This window comes from Otolemur garnettii, unplaced genomic scaffold, assembly GCF_000181295.1.
Source record: "Otolemur garnettii isolate 467f Iridium unplaced genomic scaffold, OtoGar3 scaffold00006, whole genome shotgun sequence".
In the NCBI taxonomy this organism is placed as follows: Eukaryota; Metazoa; Chordata; class Mammalia; order Primates; family Galagidae; genus Otolemur; species Otolemur garnettii.
Window position 1 is genome coordinate 7,174,547 of NW_003852401.1, and position 19,002 is coordinate 7,193,548.

A 19,002-nucleotide genomic window follows, 5' to 3' on the forward strand; every position below is an offset into this window, starting at 1 on the left:
GTATTATAAATTTTATTTCATTTTCTTAACAATGACCGGAACCTCCATAAGAATAGTAAAATTGATTTTAGTCAGATTTTTCCTATTCCTAACTTCAATGAAATTGTTTCTAAATCTGACTTGAGATTCAACCATTTACCAATATTAAATATCCCTTCTCCTGTGTAAGCCTTTTTACCTTGTACTCTATATTATTAATCTTGGATTAAAATATTATTATAACACAACTTGTATCTTCATCATTTCCTAGCTTTCACTATTTAACTTTCACCATTTAATTTTCAATTTCAGGTTTGTCTCTTAAAAATAGTATAGAATTGGATTTTTTTAACCCAATATAAGCTTTTCTTTTGATAAGGGAATTTAATTCATTTATAGTAATTGTGATAACTGGCACATTGGAACTCATTTCTACCATCTTATTTTATGTTAATGTTGCCATCTTTAAATTATATTTCCTTTTGTTATGTTATTTGGAAATTATAGACAATTGATTGCTACTAATAAGGCAATATTTGAGATTATTTTTCTATCAACATCTAGAACTACTCAGTTTCCAAACAGAACTTCACCATAGTATGCTTTCACTCTTCACACTATCACATCCCACTATTAACCCCCACCATTTCCCATGTTTTAATCAGCTAGGGAGTTAATTTATTTTATATTTTACATAAACAATTACTTAAAATTAACCATAAGATTTGCTGGGTATTTTGATCATCATTAAATATTTCTTTTCTGTGCTTTCTTGGATTCATTTTTGGTTTTCCTGGAATACATCCTTGAGGACTTTTTTCTGCCATAAAATCAATAAAGAAAAACTATTCTTGAATTCATGCACATCTACAAAAGGGTTTACAAAAGGGTTTACACACAGGGTTAAATAACAGGAAGAAATATGCCAAATTCCAAATGAGTTTTCCCCAAAAATTGAAAGATTGTAACCAATACATTTCAATACTCTATATGCAGCTCACAAGAAATCTAATGTCGATATAATTTTAAGTAAGCTTTTATTTTCCAGCTTTTCTCTGAAATCTCTTATGATTTTTCTCTTTATCTTTGGAGATTTGGAGACGTATTTAGGTTTTTATATTATATATTCTCATTCATGCTACTTGGATTTGGGAGAGTCCTAATAATCTGTAGCTGTGTGCCTTTCCTTAGCTCAGGGAAAGAGTTTTCTATCATGATTTTAGCTTCTGTCCTGTATTTTCTTGTTACCTTCACCCTCAAATTCCTAATGGAAGAATGTTAGGAAAAAAATGTTAGAATGGCAAGATTAACCCTGACTATCTCCACTTTTTCCATTTTCATCTTTTTGCTCTATATTCTGAGATACTTGAATATTATACAAATCACTAATCTAATCTCTATATACTATGGCTATCACAAACATTTGTAATTTCCAAAATCTCTTGTTCTCAAATTTCTTCTTCCTCACAGCAATATTTTTGTATACAATATGAAAACATATATGTACTATCTTTCCAACAACTCTTAGGATATAGATTGTTTTTATATTATTTTCTGCTCCTGAGTCTTCTTTCTTCTGGAGACAATGTTCTGTTTAGTCACACTGTCAAATTCTCTCATAAGTCTGGTGACTCTTTGTTATTCATTTATATTTATGCATAAATGTAGGAAATTGACTTCTATAGATGTAAAAAGTGTTTCCTTAAATAAAGCTCTCCTTTGGCTTGAAAGGCTAACTGTGAAAGGAACAAAGAATGGAGAGGCAGGTCAACTGGCAGATTTCATGTCAGGGTGCAAGTAGCTATAGTACCAAATCCCACTTCACCCTTCCCTCTCCACTGAGCAAGCAAAATTCTACCTAACAATTGTGGACTTCAGTGTAATTTCCCCTTAAGTAGAATTCTTCATGTCTATTCCAAAATTCAAAGTTATCATAAAGTCTGCTCTGATTCTTCTCAGAGCCCCTCATCAACACTGGAAGCCCATCCCTTAGACAGTTCTAACCAGAAACAAACCTATTAGTGCCTGATATTTAGTTGTAAGCAGACAGACTCTACCATTCTGAATGCAGTTTGGGACTTCTCAAACTCCACCCCACCCTTTCTCACACTCAGTGTTCAGTGACACACCCAGATAAATGAGTTTTGTTTCAGGACATTAGTAAGTTAGTTGAGAATCACAGTGATACCGGTTGGACAGAAAAATCACAAACAATTCCTTCCATGAGAATTTTAAGTAATTTCCAATCTGTAGACTCACCAGAAGTAACTTAGCTATATATTAACACTCAAGAATAGCAGAGAATTGCCTCAGAACTGCTTCCCTGAGTATAAACTGTAGGCTTTTTGCACACATAGAAAAACACAAAAAGGGTTCAAATGCCAGTTAAAAAACATTTTATTCTATAGATATTTATGTGTGATTTGTAAAGAAGAAATAAACATATTGCCACAGGATGGGGTAGATGCAACTTGACCTTGTATTTTGGTCTATGTTTCTCTTTGTCTAATTGTTTCACGCTGACAGGCTCATCCTAATTTTTCTCTAGGCATAATCGATACCATGGCTACCAGGGAATAGTAGTATACCACTTCTTATCTACAAAGCTCTTTATTAAAATACTGTACATTCTGGCTTCTTTTTGCTGGTAAGAAGAACACAGGAAACAGAATGACTTCAGGGGGCAGCAATTCATAGCACTCAGAACAGAGTGCTAAGTGTCCAAAGGCCCTTTATACAAATTCTTTTATAGAAATGTATTTTCTCCTTTTCTCACAGCAGTTAACTTACAGACCATTAAATTTCACACATCTCCTATTCATTTTCCATGTTAAAATCTGGCTTATGACCCTAAGTAGAACCATCACAGGATTTTCCCCGCTAAGTCAACTTTCACTATTTGATAATATATGACTTCTAAAAGACCAATAAGTCATGGGCCACGAACCTAGCCACATAAGTGATTACAAATGGCTCAAATAGTATACTGGTTTACAAATGGAAAAAAATGTTAGCACTGAAAACACCACAAAGAATAATATAAAATTATCAAAGATTTTGATAACTGCCCCCATTAATCAGGACCTTTAGCTAGACCTAACAACCCAAATGTAAAAAGAAAGCAAAAGAATTCAAAGTTGCAAGATGCAAGTAAAAACAAAACAAAATAAATGTGACTCTATCCCCACTTCCAAAAAAGAGAAAAGTCAGCAAGTGCCAAGGATTTGAAAAACGAAACTCACTTTGTTAAGCTAAGCAGTGAGAGTAAGTTTTAAGGAAGGAACTGCTGAAGTCAAATTTATAAGCTTTTATACTTTGGCATATTCCATTTTATAAATTGGTATAAAAGAAATCGCTATACCTTATACCTATTTAGAGTTATTCTACTGAAAGTGAGATACTAAATCATAAGATTTTATTTTATAACTATGTCAACCTACCTAAAAATTACTAATTTTTATAGTTAATGGTCAGTCCAGATACTTAAGTATTTAATCTTGCCCCAAACCTTTAACCTTATAGGTAGAAGCAGAGGAAGAAAACACATTTTCTCAGGACCTAAAACCACTAACGAGTAGCCTTAATTTCCAAAAGAATACAATATTTTGTAGGTATTCTCTGTATTATAAATATTCCAAACATTTATAATACATACTATTAAACATCTGTTAACTCCCACAGGCTTTCATAGAATCGCAGTGCTATATGAAAAGCAGCTTCCTCCAACACCTCTATTATTCCCTAGGACATAATGCTCGATAGCAACAAGTACAGGGGAGCCCCACAGCAATGGAAAGGCAGAAAATATATTAGAGAAGGTTTCAAGAAGTAATAACCCTTTCTTCTCAAGGGGCCAGAGAAACATTATGGGAGATTGGTGGCAGGAATCCCAGGTAGATACAAAAAGTTTACCCAAAGCAGCCAGATAGAAAATGGGTGGAATATTACTAATGAGTCAAGGCCACATTTGGCAAAAACTAAACAAAGTCCAAAAGGGAAGGAAAGGACAGAAGAGAAGAAGAAAAAGTAAAGTTTTTGCTTGAGAGTCTTAGAAGCGAGAGAAAATACAGTATGGATTGAGGAAAGTGGGGGTGGCACAGAACTGGTGCTACCACCTGGTAAGTAGGTATTTGAAGTACACAGTGCAGACGACAGAGCCAGATGTGGCTCTGGACAAGCGAGATGTCACTGTGCTGGGCTCATCTGCATGAGGACATAGGAGGTCGATCAACACTTGGTGATTAACTAGGAGTCATTAACCCCTTATCAGTCTCAGACATTTACTAACTATCCACAGTCATCTTTACACAGGCAAGTCAATCACTGACTAGGGGTTCAAAATATGATTTGATATTGTCTTTGAAAGAGCCATACATGAAAATTCGGGAAAAGGCCTCATTTAAGTTTGGGATCCTCATCATCCCTTAATTAACTCAGTAAAGCCCATACTTAACATTCACTACCACTGATGTCATACCAGATGTAGCTAGATCCCGAACAAATCACAGAGATAGAAAGTGGCTCTCTGATGAGGAAAGAATTTGGCCAACTGGGCATTATTATGTATGAGCCTTAAAGCAAGGCACTACAATTGTCTTAGGCATCTACGGAGGCAGCCTGAATGATTTACATCAACATGTGGGGAAATGCCATTATTGACAATAACAGAAAGGCAGCAATGATGATTTAAACATAACCAAAAAGCACATGAATGTACCAACTGCTACTACAAGGAAAAAAAATCACTAACTTAGGAAATAAAATTCCCATTGATTATTTAAAAAAAAGACTATCATATGAAAATAACTCTCTAAAATAAATCAATGTCTTAATAATTTTCAAGACTTTCATGAGAATTCACTCAGGATACTAATTCTTAGCCTTCTTACCACAATACTGCAAGAAATTCTCTCCAAGAATTTTGAAGAGCATTGAATTTTTACAGAATACTGCCTGACCTAAGCTTGAACGTATATTCTACAAAGTGAGTCTCATGATATTTGGGATTACTAGTAAATAAATTTCTAAATATGAGGGGAAAATTCTTACTCTTTTTCAGATGTTGGTTTATCACTTCATCTACAGATAACTTTCTAGTCACATTAATGTTACCATCTGCGTCCAGTTAATCTAAAATGGTACCCACAAGACCAGGCTCCCTTCACACCATTTATCTTCACAGGCTTCCATGACCCTACATGTACTACACCTAATGGAAAATACATAGCACAGCGAAAACTCACACTAGGAAGAGAAGAGTCATCAAATGGCATGATAGGTAAGAAGTAACGTAATCATTTTTAAAATCACTTTTTTTTTACTATTACTACTAACATCGTGTTTCCGATTAATATTAATTTGTATTATTATTAATACAACAGTACCAACACGTACTCCTTATGGCTTATCTCTTTCAAATTTGTCAAATATCTTCTCTCACAAGGTCTAACAGTAGGATTCTTACAACAAATCAAAGTCACGTTCAAACATGATATTTACATAACCACTTTGTAGGTAATAGACTCCTCCCATAGAAGTTAGGTAACCACCAAAACAGAAGTGGAAGACAGCCTTGAAATTCTTTTCTCTTTAGACTGCTAAAAAACGATGCTAAGTAAATAGATAAGATTAACTTGAATATGAGCCAATGATTATTGCCCTTCTTTCCATAAGGTAAGAAAGGATAAACGCACATGAAATAAGAATACGCTGCATGTAGTCTTGTCAACTAAATGAAATAGAAATCACTCCACCAATTATAGGTTAACTCTAGTTTCATTTTCATAGAATCTACTCCAAGAATCTATTTACAATTAGGAAATCTGCTTTTTCAAAATATTCAGTCCTTTCTTTTTGGCTGTTTTACGTTATAAGTGAAAGGTCAGTAAAATAATAGGAAATAGTCACTTCATAGGGAAAAGTCGGTGGGGGGGAGAAAACAATTGCCTCCTATTTCTAGGAAACTTCTTTTCTCCTTTTCTCCAAAGACTTAAACTTCACTTCTAAGTTCCTAATGATATTGCCTTTGCTTATACATAAATGTGGATAACTACATGTAAATATTTCACCCTAACATGCATTTTAATAGCACAATTACACTGGGCACTTTTTTCACGTCTTTTAAAACCACCTGAAAAAATAATCAACAGAAGTATAACATACTTCATACTTCAGTTTACAGTATTGCTTTTTAATAAATATTTATTGAATTAAGAAAAGAACCTGAATAGTCACCCTAGGGCTTCCCAATCTGCCCCATTTCATGGTGCACATGAAAATGTTTATAAAGATACTAGGGCTAATGAGGCCAAAGCTAACATCCATAGATTTTAGGCAGCCTGGGCAGAGACAACCACCTGGCTGCCAGAGTGCTGACAGGTTACGGTATCTCATCACACCTGCCACATTTACAGCATTTCAATGTACCTAGAACACAAACTGAGAAGTTCTGCTCAACATATTTTGCCTATTTAACAGGCAACTATTTTTCCTTTGGAAAACCATAGCACCCTCACTCTCCATGAACCTGGTGATAGAGACAATTTTAGAGCCCTGACACTACAGCCACTTTCATTCCACCCAGGATGGCAAATTAAACTGCTCCATTATCCTGTCCTGAAGGTTGGTCCGATGTAAGCACATGACCCAAGCAAGGCCTATGCAAGTATTCTCTACTTCTTTCTTCCTCTTATATGTTGAATATAAGGTAATAAAGTTTTATGCTTCTAGCCAATTCAGAGAGGGAAGAAAGAACCTAGAAAAGAAAGTGCCTTGAAAGAACTGTCTAGGCTACTGATTTTCCTAAGTACTAGACCAGATAAAAACTAGGAGAGAAGATTCTGAATATTCCCAACACCAAAAAAAAAAAAAAAAATGTTTGAGGTAAGGGATAGCCTAATTATCCTGATTTGATCATTACACACTGTATACGTGTATCAAAAGATCACTCTATATCCCATAAATATGTAAAATTATTATGTGTCAACTACAGATAAAAAGGGGGAAAGTCTGTTTATAGTAGCTTTAGAAAGGTTTCTGTGACTTGTAACCAAAAGTATCATCCTATAATACTCATCTCCTCTGTGTGTGTGTGTGTGTGTGTGTGTGCATATAAACAGAAGTAATATATGTTTTACATCAGTAATGTACGCAGATCAAGATAATCCACTGTATGACTTCAAGGGGTCCTTCTTTAGATAATCTCCAGGCATTAACTGTGCCTTAGCTATTCTAAAGAGATTATCCTACAAGGAGGCAACACTGAAAAGAAAACATTAGTTAGAAGTAGAATTATTATAGAAAGTAAAAAGAGAAATATAGTAGGAAGCAAGTTGAACTATTCACATTGTATATATACCATAAAACAAAGGAACTTTGAGTACATGACAGATCCACTTGCAGAATCAAAATAAAAGAGGCCTGGTCAGAGTGAAAATTCTTTATGAAATATCAGCAGTTGTTTACTTGACAAAAAGGAAGGAGAATGACAATTTGGGGGGTAAAAAGAAATTCCAAATACAATAACTTCCTATCTTAAAAAAATACATTTACCCCACCTCTGCTACCAAGTTTCTGCCTCTAGGAACACATAATTTTCCCATTAAGAAATGAATGCTTCTTCACCATGCTTGGAAAAAAAACACGAGCACAGATACCGATAAAAAATAAGGATAATAAAGTGCCACTCTTACTTGGTTAGAAAACCCTTCCCTTCACAGAGAATGCATTCTAAAGATTCTACCCAATGAAAAAAAATCACAAATCACTGTGCTAAATATGTGGTTAGTTTAAAATGCAGAAGAAGAAAAAAGTCTTATTAATGTCTGAGTGCTTTTATATTACACTTTTATTTCTGTGTAAATAGGAGAAAGATTGTTTACCACCACAGCCCAGCATATAAATCAGGATCATACATAGCAAGCACCTAATACTTTTTAGTTTATTAGATCACTGAATGAAGATATGACCAAATAGCAAAAAGTTTAAAAGATATTGCATAGGCAGCTTTATCCTGAATTGATTAATCTGGGTTCCCTACAATGATCGACCTTAGAACTAATGAATATGTATATTGAAATAGGTTCCAAGAGTTAGCAAAAGCATTACAAATTCGCAAATCTACCAAAAAATGGAAGAACCAGAATAGCGCCATGTGCAGGTTTCTTTATAAAGTGTGATTTTACTAAAGAAATACTTGCATCATTAAGCATACACATCAGCTCAGAGTAAGGAGAAAGAAGCAATAGGATAGAGATAGCAAAAAACAAACAACAAACAAAAAAATAACCTAAAACGACTATATAAAACCTACAAAGTGAGAATAACCTCTGAAATTACCTGAGAAGAATCTGCTTGGGCTAATTCCGTAGTGACCTTCAGTATTTGGTGAAGATTTTGTCCTTTATCTTCGACAAGGAGGTGAGCCAGCAGAAGGAACACATGCACAGGGATTGCAGTTGTAACAGGGAGCAGTGACTCTACTGATGTCAACCAGTCACTTGCTGCAGACTCTTCTTTCATTACTTCAAGGATCCTCCACACCACAAATATTGAACCATACATGCTGGTTATAGGGAACTGAAGCCTGCAGGAGAGCTGAAAAATACAGGCAAAAAAAGGCATGAATAAAGGACGTAAAAAGATTTATCAAAAATCTATTTCTGGCATTCCCTTATTTTGTACATTCCATTGAAAGAATCATTCCTTCCAACAAAATGAATACAAAGTAAGAATTCTGCCAAAATCCTCTCAGCACACATCTGAGGTTAATAGGATTATACACAAAGAGAGAACAGTTGTTAGGTAGAATTCTAGAACGACTTATTACAACTTTTCTTCCTATTTACCATTCCCAGTTAAGGCAGGGAAAAGAAATGGATCAATATACAAGATCCAAGGGCAATGGTGTTTGGAAAAGCTATTATCACTAAAAAGAGGATTCACCAATGAGAAAATAGGGGAAAAAAATCACTACATTTGCCCAGCTCTCTGCCCTCATAAGAGACAGCCTGGGGCAGATGGCAGACTTGGACTGAGAACAACTCATTCTTATAACAGACAGTACGTTGATAAGAACAAAGTTGGTTCAGCTGGAGCCTGGGAATTCATTAATAACTGTGACTAACTTCTGCAACAAGAAATACCCTGACAGCTCTAAACTGAAACAATACCCAGAGATGATGTGCTCAGGTCAATCTAAGAAATGGCTCCGCAGAAATAAAGTAGTGTAGTCAGGGCCAGAGAGGAAATAAAACCCTGCCCTGGTGAGCCGTCTGCACAAGCTGCTCAGGAGAAGCCACAGACGGGAAAGACGCAGAGACGCTGCCTGCTAATACAGTAATTCAAATCACGTACAGTGTAATATGACAAATTAGAAACCTCTAGGTTATAACTGTCTAGTTATTAGAGGATGACTTATATGGATAACAATTGAAAGGATGGGAAGTAAAAGTTAAGCTTTATGATTTTTTAATAACAGCTTTATTAAACTATAAATCATAGACTATAAAATATGCCTTCTTAAAGTTTACAACTCAGGATATTTTAGTCATTTATAAAGTTATGTAACCAGAACCAGTATCTAATTTTTAGAACATTTTCATACCCCAAACAAAAACTGCATATCCACTAACTCTCATTTCCCTACCCAAACTTCCAGGCTCTGGAACAACTAATCTACTCTGATTCTATTTTGGCCTTTGGCGGGAGCTGGGTTTGAACCCACCACCTCTGGCATATGGGGCCAGTGCCCTACTCCTTTGAGCCACAGGCGCCACCTTCTATTTTGACCATTTTACATAACAGGAAACATACAATAGTCCTTCCTGAATGGCTTCTTTCACTTAGCATGGTTTGGAGGCTCACCCATGTTGTAGTTTATATCAATACTTCACTATTTTTTATTGCCAAATAATATTTCATTGTGTGCATATACCACATTTTGTTTATCTACTATCAGCTGATGAACATTTGTGTTATTTCTAATTTGGGGCTATTATGAATAACACTGCTATAAACATTGCTGTAAAAGTTTTGTAGGGATGTGAGTATTCAATTCTCTTGACTATCTTGAAGACTGGATATGAAATTTATCTTATGAATGTCACTATAAAAACAAATGAAGAAGCTCTATCTGTACTGATACAAAAAGGTCCCTCTAATGAAATATAAGACACAGATTGTGTGCCTGGAACATTACTAATTTTTTTTTTTTTAAAGAGTGAAGGGAGACTGGACATGGTGGCTCACACCTGTAAAGCTAGCACTTTGGGAGGCCAAGACAAGAAGCTTGAAGTGAAGAGTTTGAGATCAGCCTGAGAAACACAGTGAGGTCCTTATCTCTACAAAAAATGATTTTAATTAGATGTGGTCGGACACATCTAGTTCTAACTGTTCATGAGGCTGAAGTGGGAGGACTGCTTGATGTCAGGAGTTAGAGGTTGCAGTAAGCTGTGATCATGCCAACTGCACTCCAGACTATGGTGACAGAGTGAGGGATCTGTCTCCAAAAAGTCACAATGTATGGCACACCTCTTGCAGGCAGAACACAATTACAAGGGGGACTTTACCTAACAAACTCAATCAGTGTAACCTAATTCTTTGTACTCTCAATGAATCCCAAACAATTTAAAAAAAAAAAAAAAAAGGTGATGAACAAAAAAGACTACATATTCGTATTTACTTTTACATGCAAAGAAAAGTATTTGGATAAATACAAAAGAAATCACTAACCACAAATCATCGTGATGTATTTGAGAGAGAAATGGACAAATGGAATTAAAGGCAAAAAGGAAGTTTTCATTATATGCACTTTTTTATACTTTCTGAACTACTTGAATCTACTACTATTTACTAAAAACTAAATATATCTAAGTTTATGTAGCTGTATCTCTCTAAAAATACATTTTCCCAAAAAGATAAGATTCATTAGTGGCAATGACAAAGTCCTTCAAACTAATCACAAACATCATTGGATTTAGGATTTAAAGGACCAGAACTTTAGCACAGCCATGCCAGCTATTAGCCATTAGGCAAACTGTGTATAAGCCTCGCTTTCTTGTGTGTAAAATTTAAGTAATGGACACTTTCCTGCCTACATTGTTGAGGTACAGAATGAGATGATATCTATAAAGCACCAGCCTAGTGACTGAATTTGCAAAATACAGGGCAATACACTGTCATCACTGTCATTTTCTGAAGAGAAAAACAAAATGAGTGGACAAGGAAGGGTATAAAAGAAAATAACTCGGAAATTACCATAAGCTATAAGTTAAAAGCAGCAACATCACAGAGACACGTAAGAATAAATAATGAAACAAAAAAGCAAACCTACATTGCTTGAAGTGTTAAATCCAGGTTTAGGCTCTGTTTTTTTGTTTGTTTGTTTGTTTGCCTAAGGTTAGAGAAGCAGGAGAAATTATCTCATAGAGTGACAGCTGCCCCTGGCACAGTCCCAAGGCAAGGATTTTCTCTCAGCAACAGCTACCAAATCCTGGCCCCAGAGTCTGAGGGAGGACCTATGAAAGTGCTAGTAGGCTCTGTCTTTTAGAGGAGAAAGTAGGTGTTAAAAAATAAAAGACAGGTTTATGTACATGAATTATATCTCAATAAAAATAAAAGAGAGAAGAGGCATCATAGAAAAATACATTTAATGAATGGTTATAAAGTATCTTTTACAGATGTAAAGGAGTTGAGAATTTTTAAGAATCATTTAATAAAAATGTTCAGGTACATTTAGTAGTAACAGTATGGCAGACATCTGGTAGTACTTCTTCATCTAAGAGGTCTGAAAAAGAAATTGTGAAGACAGGTGAACAATATAGATTTTCACTAACCATAAAGAATAACATTCGTCTATAATAAATAGTAACTAAAACAAAAGTAAGAAGAGGGTATAGAAACTCAAACTTGAAATCCTTATAATAGATTTTTGCTAAAGGGAGATTAATTACTCACTGAACAATAAACAGAAGGCTGGACTAGATAAAGCCTCAAGGGCGCCTTTCCAGCACTATTCCTGTGAGAAGAATCCAGACAAGCACTGGATTCTAGGAGCAGGTGGTTATAACCACAAGAGAACCCACACCATCCTCAGTCTCAAGTCTTTCAGAAGATGACAGTATTAATAGAAGCCCAAGATCTCAGACTTAATTCTTTTTTAACTTTCAAACAAAAACTCATAAGACGCCAGTGTGCTTCAATTTACTGTTTGTTTCCCTGTAAATCTGAAATGGTACTGGTATTTGCCCTCCGGATCAGTACAAAGATAATAAATTATTGGGCCAAAAAGAAAAGAAATGAAAATGGAAGCGGAGGTAATAGGATGTAGGTTTTAGAATCAAATAGCTAAAATCTGAATTCCAATTCTACCTTTTACCACTTGTATACTTCAGACAAGTTATCTAGCTTCTCTAATCTTAGTTTTCTAGCTTTAAAATGAGTATTTTAGGAATACTATCCAAGAAATGTAAAAATAAAAATCATAATAAAACACCACTTCACACCCAATAGGACAGCTAAAGTCAAAAAGACAGACAATAACAACAGCTGGCAAGGGTGGGGAGAAATGGGAACTCCCATACGCTGCTGGTGAAAATGCAAAATGGTGCAGTTTCTTCGGAAAATAATCTACCAGTTCCACAAATACAGTTGCCTTATGACCTAGCAATTCTACTCCTAGATATCTACCCAAGAGATATGAAAACATACATTCACACAGTAACTTACACATGACTGTTCATAGCAGCATTATTCATAATAGCCAAAAGATGGAAATAATCCTAAAGTTCAATAAATGAATAGAAGAATAAAATGTGATGTTATCCATACAATTTGGTCATAAAAGAAAATGAAGTACGGTTATGTGCTGGACTAACCTTGAAAACATCACACTAGGTAAATAAAAACAGTCACAAAGGACCTGATGTTGTATGATTCTATATGTAGTCTACACAGGAAATGTCCAGAATAGGCAAATACATAAAGACAAAAAGTAGATTAGAGGGTGCCTAGGCTGTGGAGGGGAAGGATCAGAGAACTAGCAAGTAATGACAAGGGGGTGCAGTTTGGGGGGGTAATAAAATGTTCTAAAGAACCAAATTGTACACTTTAAATAAGTGAAGTGTATGTATGTGAATTACATTTCAGTAAAGCTATTAAAAAAGAATTGGGTTCCCACTGTATGACCTTTAGCAAGTTATTTACCTTCTCTATGCCTCAGTTATCTCCTAGGTAAAATGAGACTGATAATATGACCTACCTCAAAGAGGCTGAGTGCTCAGAATGGAGCCTGCGTATATGAAGTGCTCAATAACAACCCCAGAAACAGGTGCTCTGTTATTCATTTTTACCTGTACCCAGGAAGGTTCATCACCTAGTCTAAGGCCACACAGGTAGAGATGGCAAAAAACTAAAACTAAAATGAAACTATTGTGAGAAATATGAGTTGACCCCCATAATTCCTGGCATATAGCACATATTCAATAAATGTTAACTTTATTAAGAAGGACAATGACAGTCCATTTGCAAATTTTATGATTCTTAAGAGACAAATATTCAAAATATTTCCTGATTACTATATACTACTTCAAAACAACTTCAAATAAAACTACTTGGCACTGTTTTACTACCATAGTACCACATTTAATTTTAAGAAACAGATATGAAAATCAATAAACACATGGTAGATCTTCACTCAAACTGTCTCTGTGTCTTTCTGTTGACTAAGAACAGTTTGTTTGTTTTTTTGTTTGTTTTTTGCAGTTTTTGGCCTGGGCTGGGTTTGAGCCCGCCACCTCCAGTACATGGCGCCAGCACCTTACTGCTTTGAGCCACAGGCGCAGCCCTAAAAACAGGTTTATAGAGATGAATTTTGCTCTTCTGTGCAATTACAGGAATTTAACTTTTAGGTCCCCTTTCCTACTTCATCTCATCCATCTACCTTCACTCTCCTCCAAAAAAGCTTTTCTGATCCTGTCTTACTTCCTGTACCAGTTACACAACTTAACACCTCCGAGCTCCACATCCACCCTTCTTTGTCTGGCTTTGTGATGCTACAATAGGACCTTCTCAACATTTCTCCTGTGTCCTTGATGCAAATGTTAGGCCTTATCACTCTCCTGTGTCCTCTGATGCAGTGTTAGTGAAGGAGAGATATGGCAAAGTACAGAAGAAGAAGGGGCTTCTCTTCAGGTACCTATGTGCTTTTCAGATTTCTCCTACCATGGCTGCCAAGGATGTGCAGATACCTCAGAGCATGGACCAGATCTGAACGGCATCACCCCAGCAAACTGCGTCCTCCAGCAGGCCATAGCCACATTCGCTCCAATAGGGTCCACACCTCAGCCTTGACTGAGCAGACCCTCTCAGTTCCTTCTGTCTGTACACTCTCTCCATCTCAACTCAGAGGCAGTAGCCACTCCCTACATTACTACTATAACGTTCCTTAGAGACATTTTTAAAACTTAACCAATGGAACACCTTTTCCTAGTTCATAATTCTTTGTATTAAGTTTTACTTGTTCAAATTACCCATGTGTTTTCTCTCATCTGACCAGATCCTGACTTACACATTGATGCTTTCTTTTAACCCCAACATTCTCTAGGGGAGGGTGGAGTGGGGGTGGGGGACAGAATTTTATAAGCACTTTAGAATTTACAACTAGTGGTTGATTTCTCTTGCCTAGGGAAAACATGTAGGGAGAACACAATCGTAGTTAAATATTACATTTAATAGCAGATAGAAAAGAATTCTGTTTCCTACACATTTTTAAGTCTTATTGGATTGTTTTTCTTGGAATAGTAAGTCTCCTATCTTATACATGTTTTAATTCTTTTTTTTTCTTTTTTTTATTAAATCATCGCTGTGTACATTAATGCAGTCATGGGGTACAATGTGCTGGTTTTATATACAATTTGAAATATTTTCATCAAACTGGTTAACATAGCCTTCATGGCATACATTTTTTAATTCTTAGAAATTAGAAGACATTAAAATGTGTTTTATTTTATGGTTGCTAACACTTCAGAAATGAAGAAGTAATTACAGAATTGCATGGTACAGGACATTTAGCCTTGTTTTAATCCATCGAAAGAACTGCTCTAGCTTCAAATCAAACACTAAGTCAGACTTACCAATCTAAAAAAATACTAACAAAATCTGTGAATCTCATACTGAGATCTTTCTCTAGTAAATCAAGATGGTAAAATGGTCTTTTGTAGTCTTATCAAATGCTCACATTCCTTACTGATAAAAATCTGCTGAATGTCTCACTTTGGTAAACAATAGTTCAGGTATTGTGGATGCAAAGATGAGTAAGCCAAGATGTTATCTTTAAGTATGTGGAAAATAAGAGAGTATTCATTTGAGAAACGGCTAAAACATTGTTAATGCTATCATTTATGATCTCCCAAAAAATATAAAAACAGAAACACTTGGGGGTGGAAAAATACAAAGAAGTTCAACAATTGTTGTAATTTAATTATTAATTTAAATTGTTGCAGCTTCCTAAATGTCTTAGAAAATAAAGGCAAAGTATGAAAAGGGCCAAAATTCCTGCCTCCAGTAGACCTGGGGGTAGAGACCTGCAACCCCCCCGACTAAGGTAAAACACAACTAAAAATGTAAAAAAGTGCTGCGGATGTGAGGAGAGGGCAATGAATTCTGACCTAGGGAGGCTGAGAACATTTGGCTGCATCTTGAAGAAGGAGTAGTTCAGACAGATAACAGAAAAGCATTATGTCCAAAAGCAAAGATTCAGAAAGGAACTTGGAGGGTTTAGAGCATGTTAAATTCATAAGTGTGTCTGTGAGTTCCAAACAGGTGTAGTAAAAAAACTAACAGTAAAATGTGGCTTAAATTTTTCACAAGAGTGATCATATATCTACTCAAAGCCTCAGTAAAGCAGCACAGCATTATAAGGTGGACATTTTAACTCAAATCGTATTCCTTCCTCCTCCCTCTCCAGCTGCTAAAAAAGTAAATAAATAAATAAATATAAAATCCAGGGCAGCCGTGTGTAGGGCGCTGGCCCGCTATACTGAAGGTGGTGGGTTCGAACCCGGCCCCAGCCAAACTGCAACAAAAAATAGCCAGGCGTTGTAGCAGGCACCTGTAGTCCATCTTACTTGGGAGGCTGAGGTAAGAGAATCACCTAAGCCCAAGAGCTGGAGGTTGCTGTGAGCTGTAATGCCACAGCACTCTACCAAGGGCAACAAAGTGAAACTCTGTCTAAAAAATAAAAAATCCAGCTATCAGTGCCCAGTAAGATTCACACACACCTGAACAAATAGTAAGTTGAGCACTTACGTATTAGAGTTAGGGTGATCCTCAGTAAACAGTAGTTGTGATTTAAAGGAACAGAACTCTTAGACATAGCCCCCATCCCTATCTCCACCCCTAATCAGGATCTAATTACTGTTTTACATGGCAAACCTAAAGGTAATGGAAAAAAGCTATTAGAATTTGGAGGCCACATTTTGTACTCCTATCAGAGCTGATGCAAGAAGAACTTCATTCTCTGAATTCAAATCAATTACCTACTTCAAGTAAGGCTTAGTCAAACAATTAGGATTTAGGAAGCTGCAATGTACTTTCAATTTGCCTATAATTAAGGCTAGTTTCTGCTTTACACTCAAACACAGTATAATAATAGTTAGATTCTGCTGCTAGAACATTTAAAAAATATATAAGAAATATCTCTGCTTTTGCAAATGAAGGTAATGTTTATGCAATTTCCCTCTTCCCCTCTCCATGGAGACTTCAGATGCCTCACCAGCTCTATCATATTTAATCCTCATTCCATCCCCATAAGAGTAGGAGTTGGAAAGTACTGCTGCATTTTGCCAAAGGCAAAACTCAAATATCAAAGGGAAAAAAGTCTGGCAAATCTAGGCCTAGAACCCAGTCTCTAAGCAAACACTGACAACAGTTTACATGATTATAACAGGAAATGTAGGACCAAAAAAGCAGAATGAGGTAGGCAGGACTCGGAAAGGAGTGGCAAGTCTGTTGTCTTCCATTTGGAGGCAGAAGAGTAGGGGCATACACAAGGGACATAGAGAGCCATTACGCCAGGGAATATGGCATAAGGGGCCATATTAAAAATTAAGTCTTTGTTTTTACTGATCCCAGAACTTCCAGGATCACTATTTGTATTTCCCACTTTAAAATGTTCCAGATCTAAAAATATGCTACACACATTAAACAGTATGATAAGAAAAAAAAGTTCTGTAATCAAATATGTTGAAGAAACAGTAGGTTAAGTAGAATTAGCTCCTTTTTGTGTAGGGTCCTTCAGGATCTTTAACTACTAATGTGCACTAAAACCTCAGAGGAAAAAAGATCACACAGCATTTCCAAAACTTATTCTACAAAAGGATTACCCACCCTTCCAATAGTCCAGAAGACTACATTATTAAGCTCTCCTATACCTGCTTGAAAGAATGGTAAGGTTTAATGATCAAACAGATACTTAGCTAGAAAGGAAGATTATCTGCAGAGACATAAATCCTACATCGACACTTTAAGAGAATCATAGATAAACTCAATACCTTTGGGGGGCCATCTCTGTAACACTCCTGCTGTACCACTTGCAAAAGGTTTAGAGCCAACTGCTGCCTAGAGGGCCCCTCTTCATCCGTGGATATACACTCTTCCAAGGCAGTCGAAGATAGTATCTGTAGAAGTGGCATCACCAGCAGCAGAGATGACTTTGGGATTTTCTGATCCTCAGGAAAAGACAGGAGCTTCAAAGCTATTCGGCAAAACAATAATTCAAATTTTTAAATATTAATGCCAGTCAAACACAATGCAATATTGAGTCATACGCCAGAGAGCTTCCTTGAACCTTTATAATTGAGTCAGACAGAAAAGTAGGATAGCACTCATCCTAAAGGAAAATAAAAGAAGCATTAAGAATTATCTTAAACAAGCTGTTAGTGTATATAACTGAAAATTTTATGATACTCTTAAAGAAAATACATATTATATAAGGTCTAGATCAACTTCCTTTTAGATTGATGTATTTTTTAATGCAATTCAACATTTGCCCTTCATATATTTATAGATCCTACCATTGCCTTTAGCAAATAGAGCCAAAAAAACAAGAGTTCCCAATCAATGGAAAACGAGGCCAATGTACATGCTTCCTTTACAAACCCAGCTGAGAATTTTATTAACAGATGCTTAAGTAAGCTTCAAGGTGAAACAGAACTGCCCTTCAGCTATAATTGCTAAGAAGCACATCATGAAAGCCTATAACCAGTAGCACAATCAATTCTATTTGAAAGAAATAATTCTTTTTTTAACATGAAAACAACTCACAGATCAGAACATACATACAGATATACAATAATTTAGTTTCATGGAGAGTTTCTCCTATTTCAGCAGTTCTCAACCTGTGGGTGGTGACCCACAGCAACTTCATCAAAAGGCCACAGCATTAGGAAGGTTGAGAACCACTGCTCTTGATTATTAACAGAATGAGGTAAAACATAAATATACTTTTTTCACAAGGTTATTGAATGAACTCTAATTTACCAAAAGATGTTTTTCATAAGCGTCAGAGTTAAATGATCAAAATAATCAACTGATTTCCCATCTAGACCATAAAATTCTACAAGCCTTAAGTCATCTCAATGAGTTGTCAGTATTTTATACCATTTGTAAGTCAAACCTTAACATGAGATGAAGTACAAACACCTGTTAGTCCAACATTGCTCATTTACTCTTTGTGGTGAAATACCGGTGTTAATCCATAATTGTTTGAGATATTATGAAAATCTATTATCTTCAATAAAACATGAAGTGCATGGAATACAACTGTTTTAATATCCTATATTATAAAATTCCATGATTTTTTATGAGTTGCTGTTTAAAATTAAAGCTAGTGTTAATAATTACAAAACATAACATTAATGCTGTACATTTATGAAATTTTTTAAATCTCTTAACTGACCTATTTCTTTGAATTTCCTTTCCCAATATTACAAATAATAGTTCATCCTTACTTCTCTTTTTTTTTTT

At 35.6% G+C, this 19,002-nt stretch overlaps 1 protein-coding gene across 1 annotated transcript in view; it reads right to left on the reverse strand.

Annotated features, from left to right (window-relative positions):
• The window catches only part of FOCAD (focadhesin), a 269,998-nt gene that overhangs the window by 195,879 nt on the left and 55,117 nt on the right, over positions 1–19,002 (reverse strand). Inside the window, exons 6-7 of the mRNA XM_023508417.1 lie at positions 17,529–17,731; positions 8,317–8,574 (exon numbers count right to left, since the gene is read on the reverse strand). Of these exons, the coding sequence (XP_023364185.1) occupies positions 8,317–8,574; positions 17,529–17,731 (461 nt within the window). The remainder of the gene's footprint in view (positions 1–8,316; positions 8,575–17,528; positions 17,732–19,002) is intronic.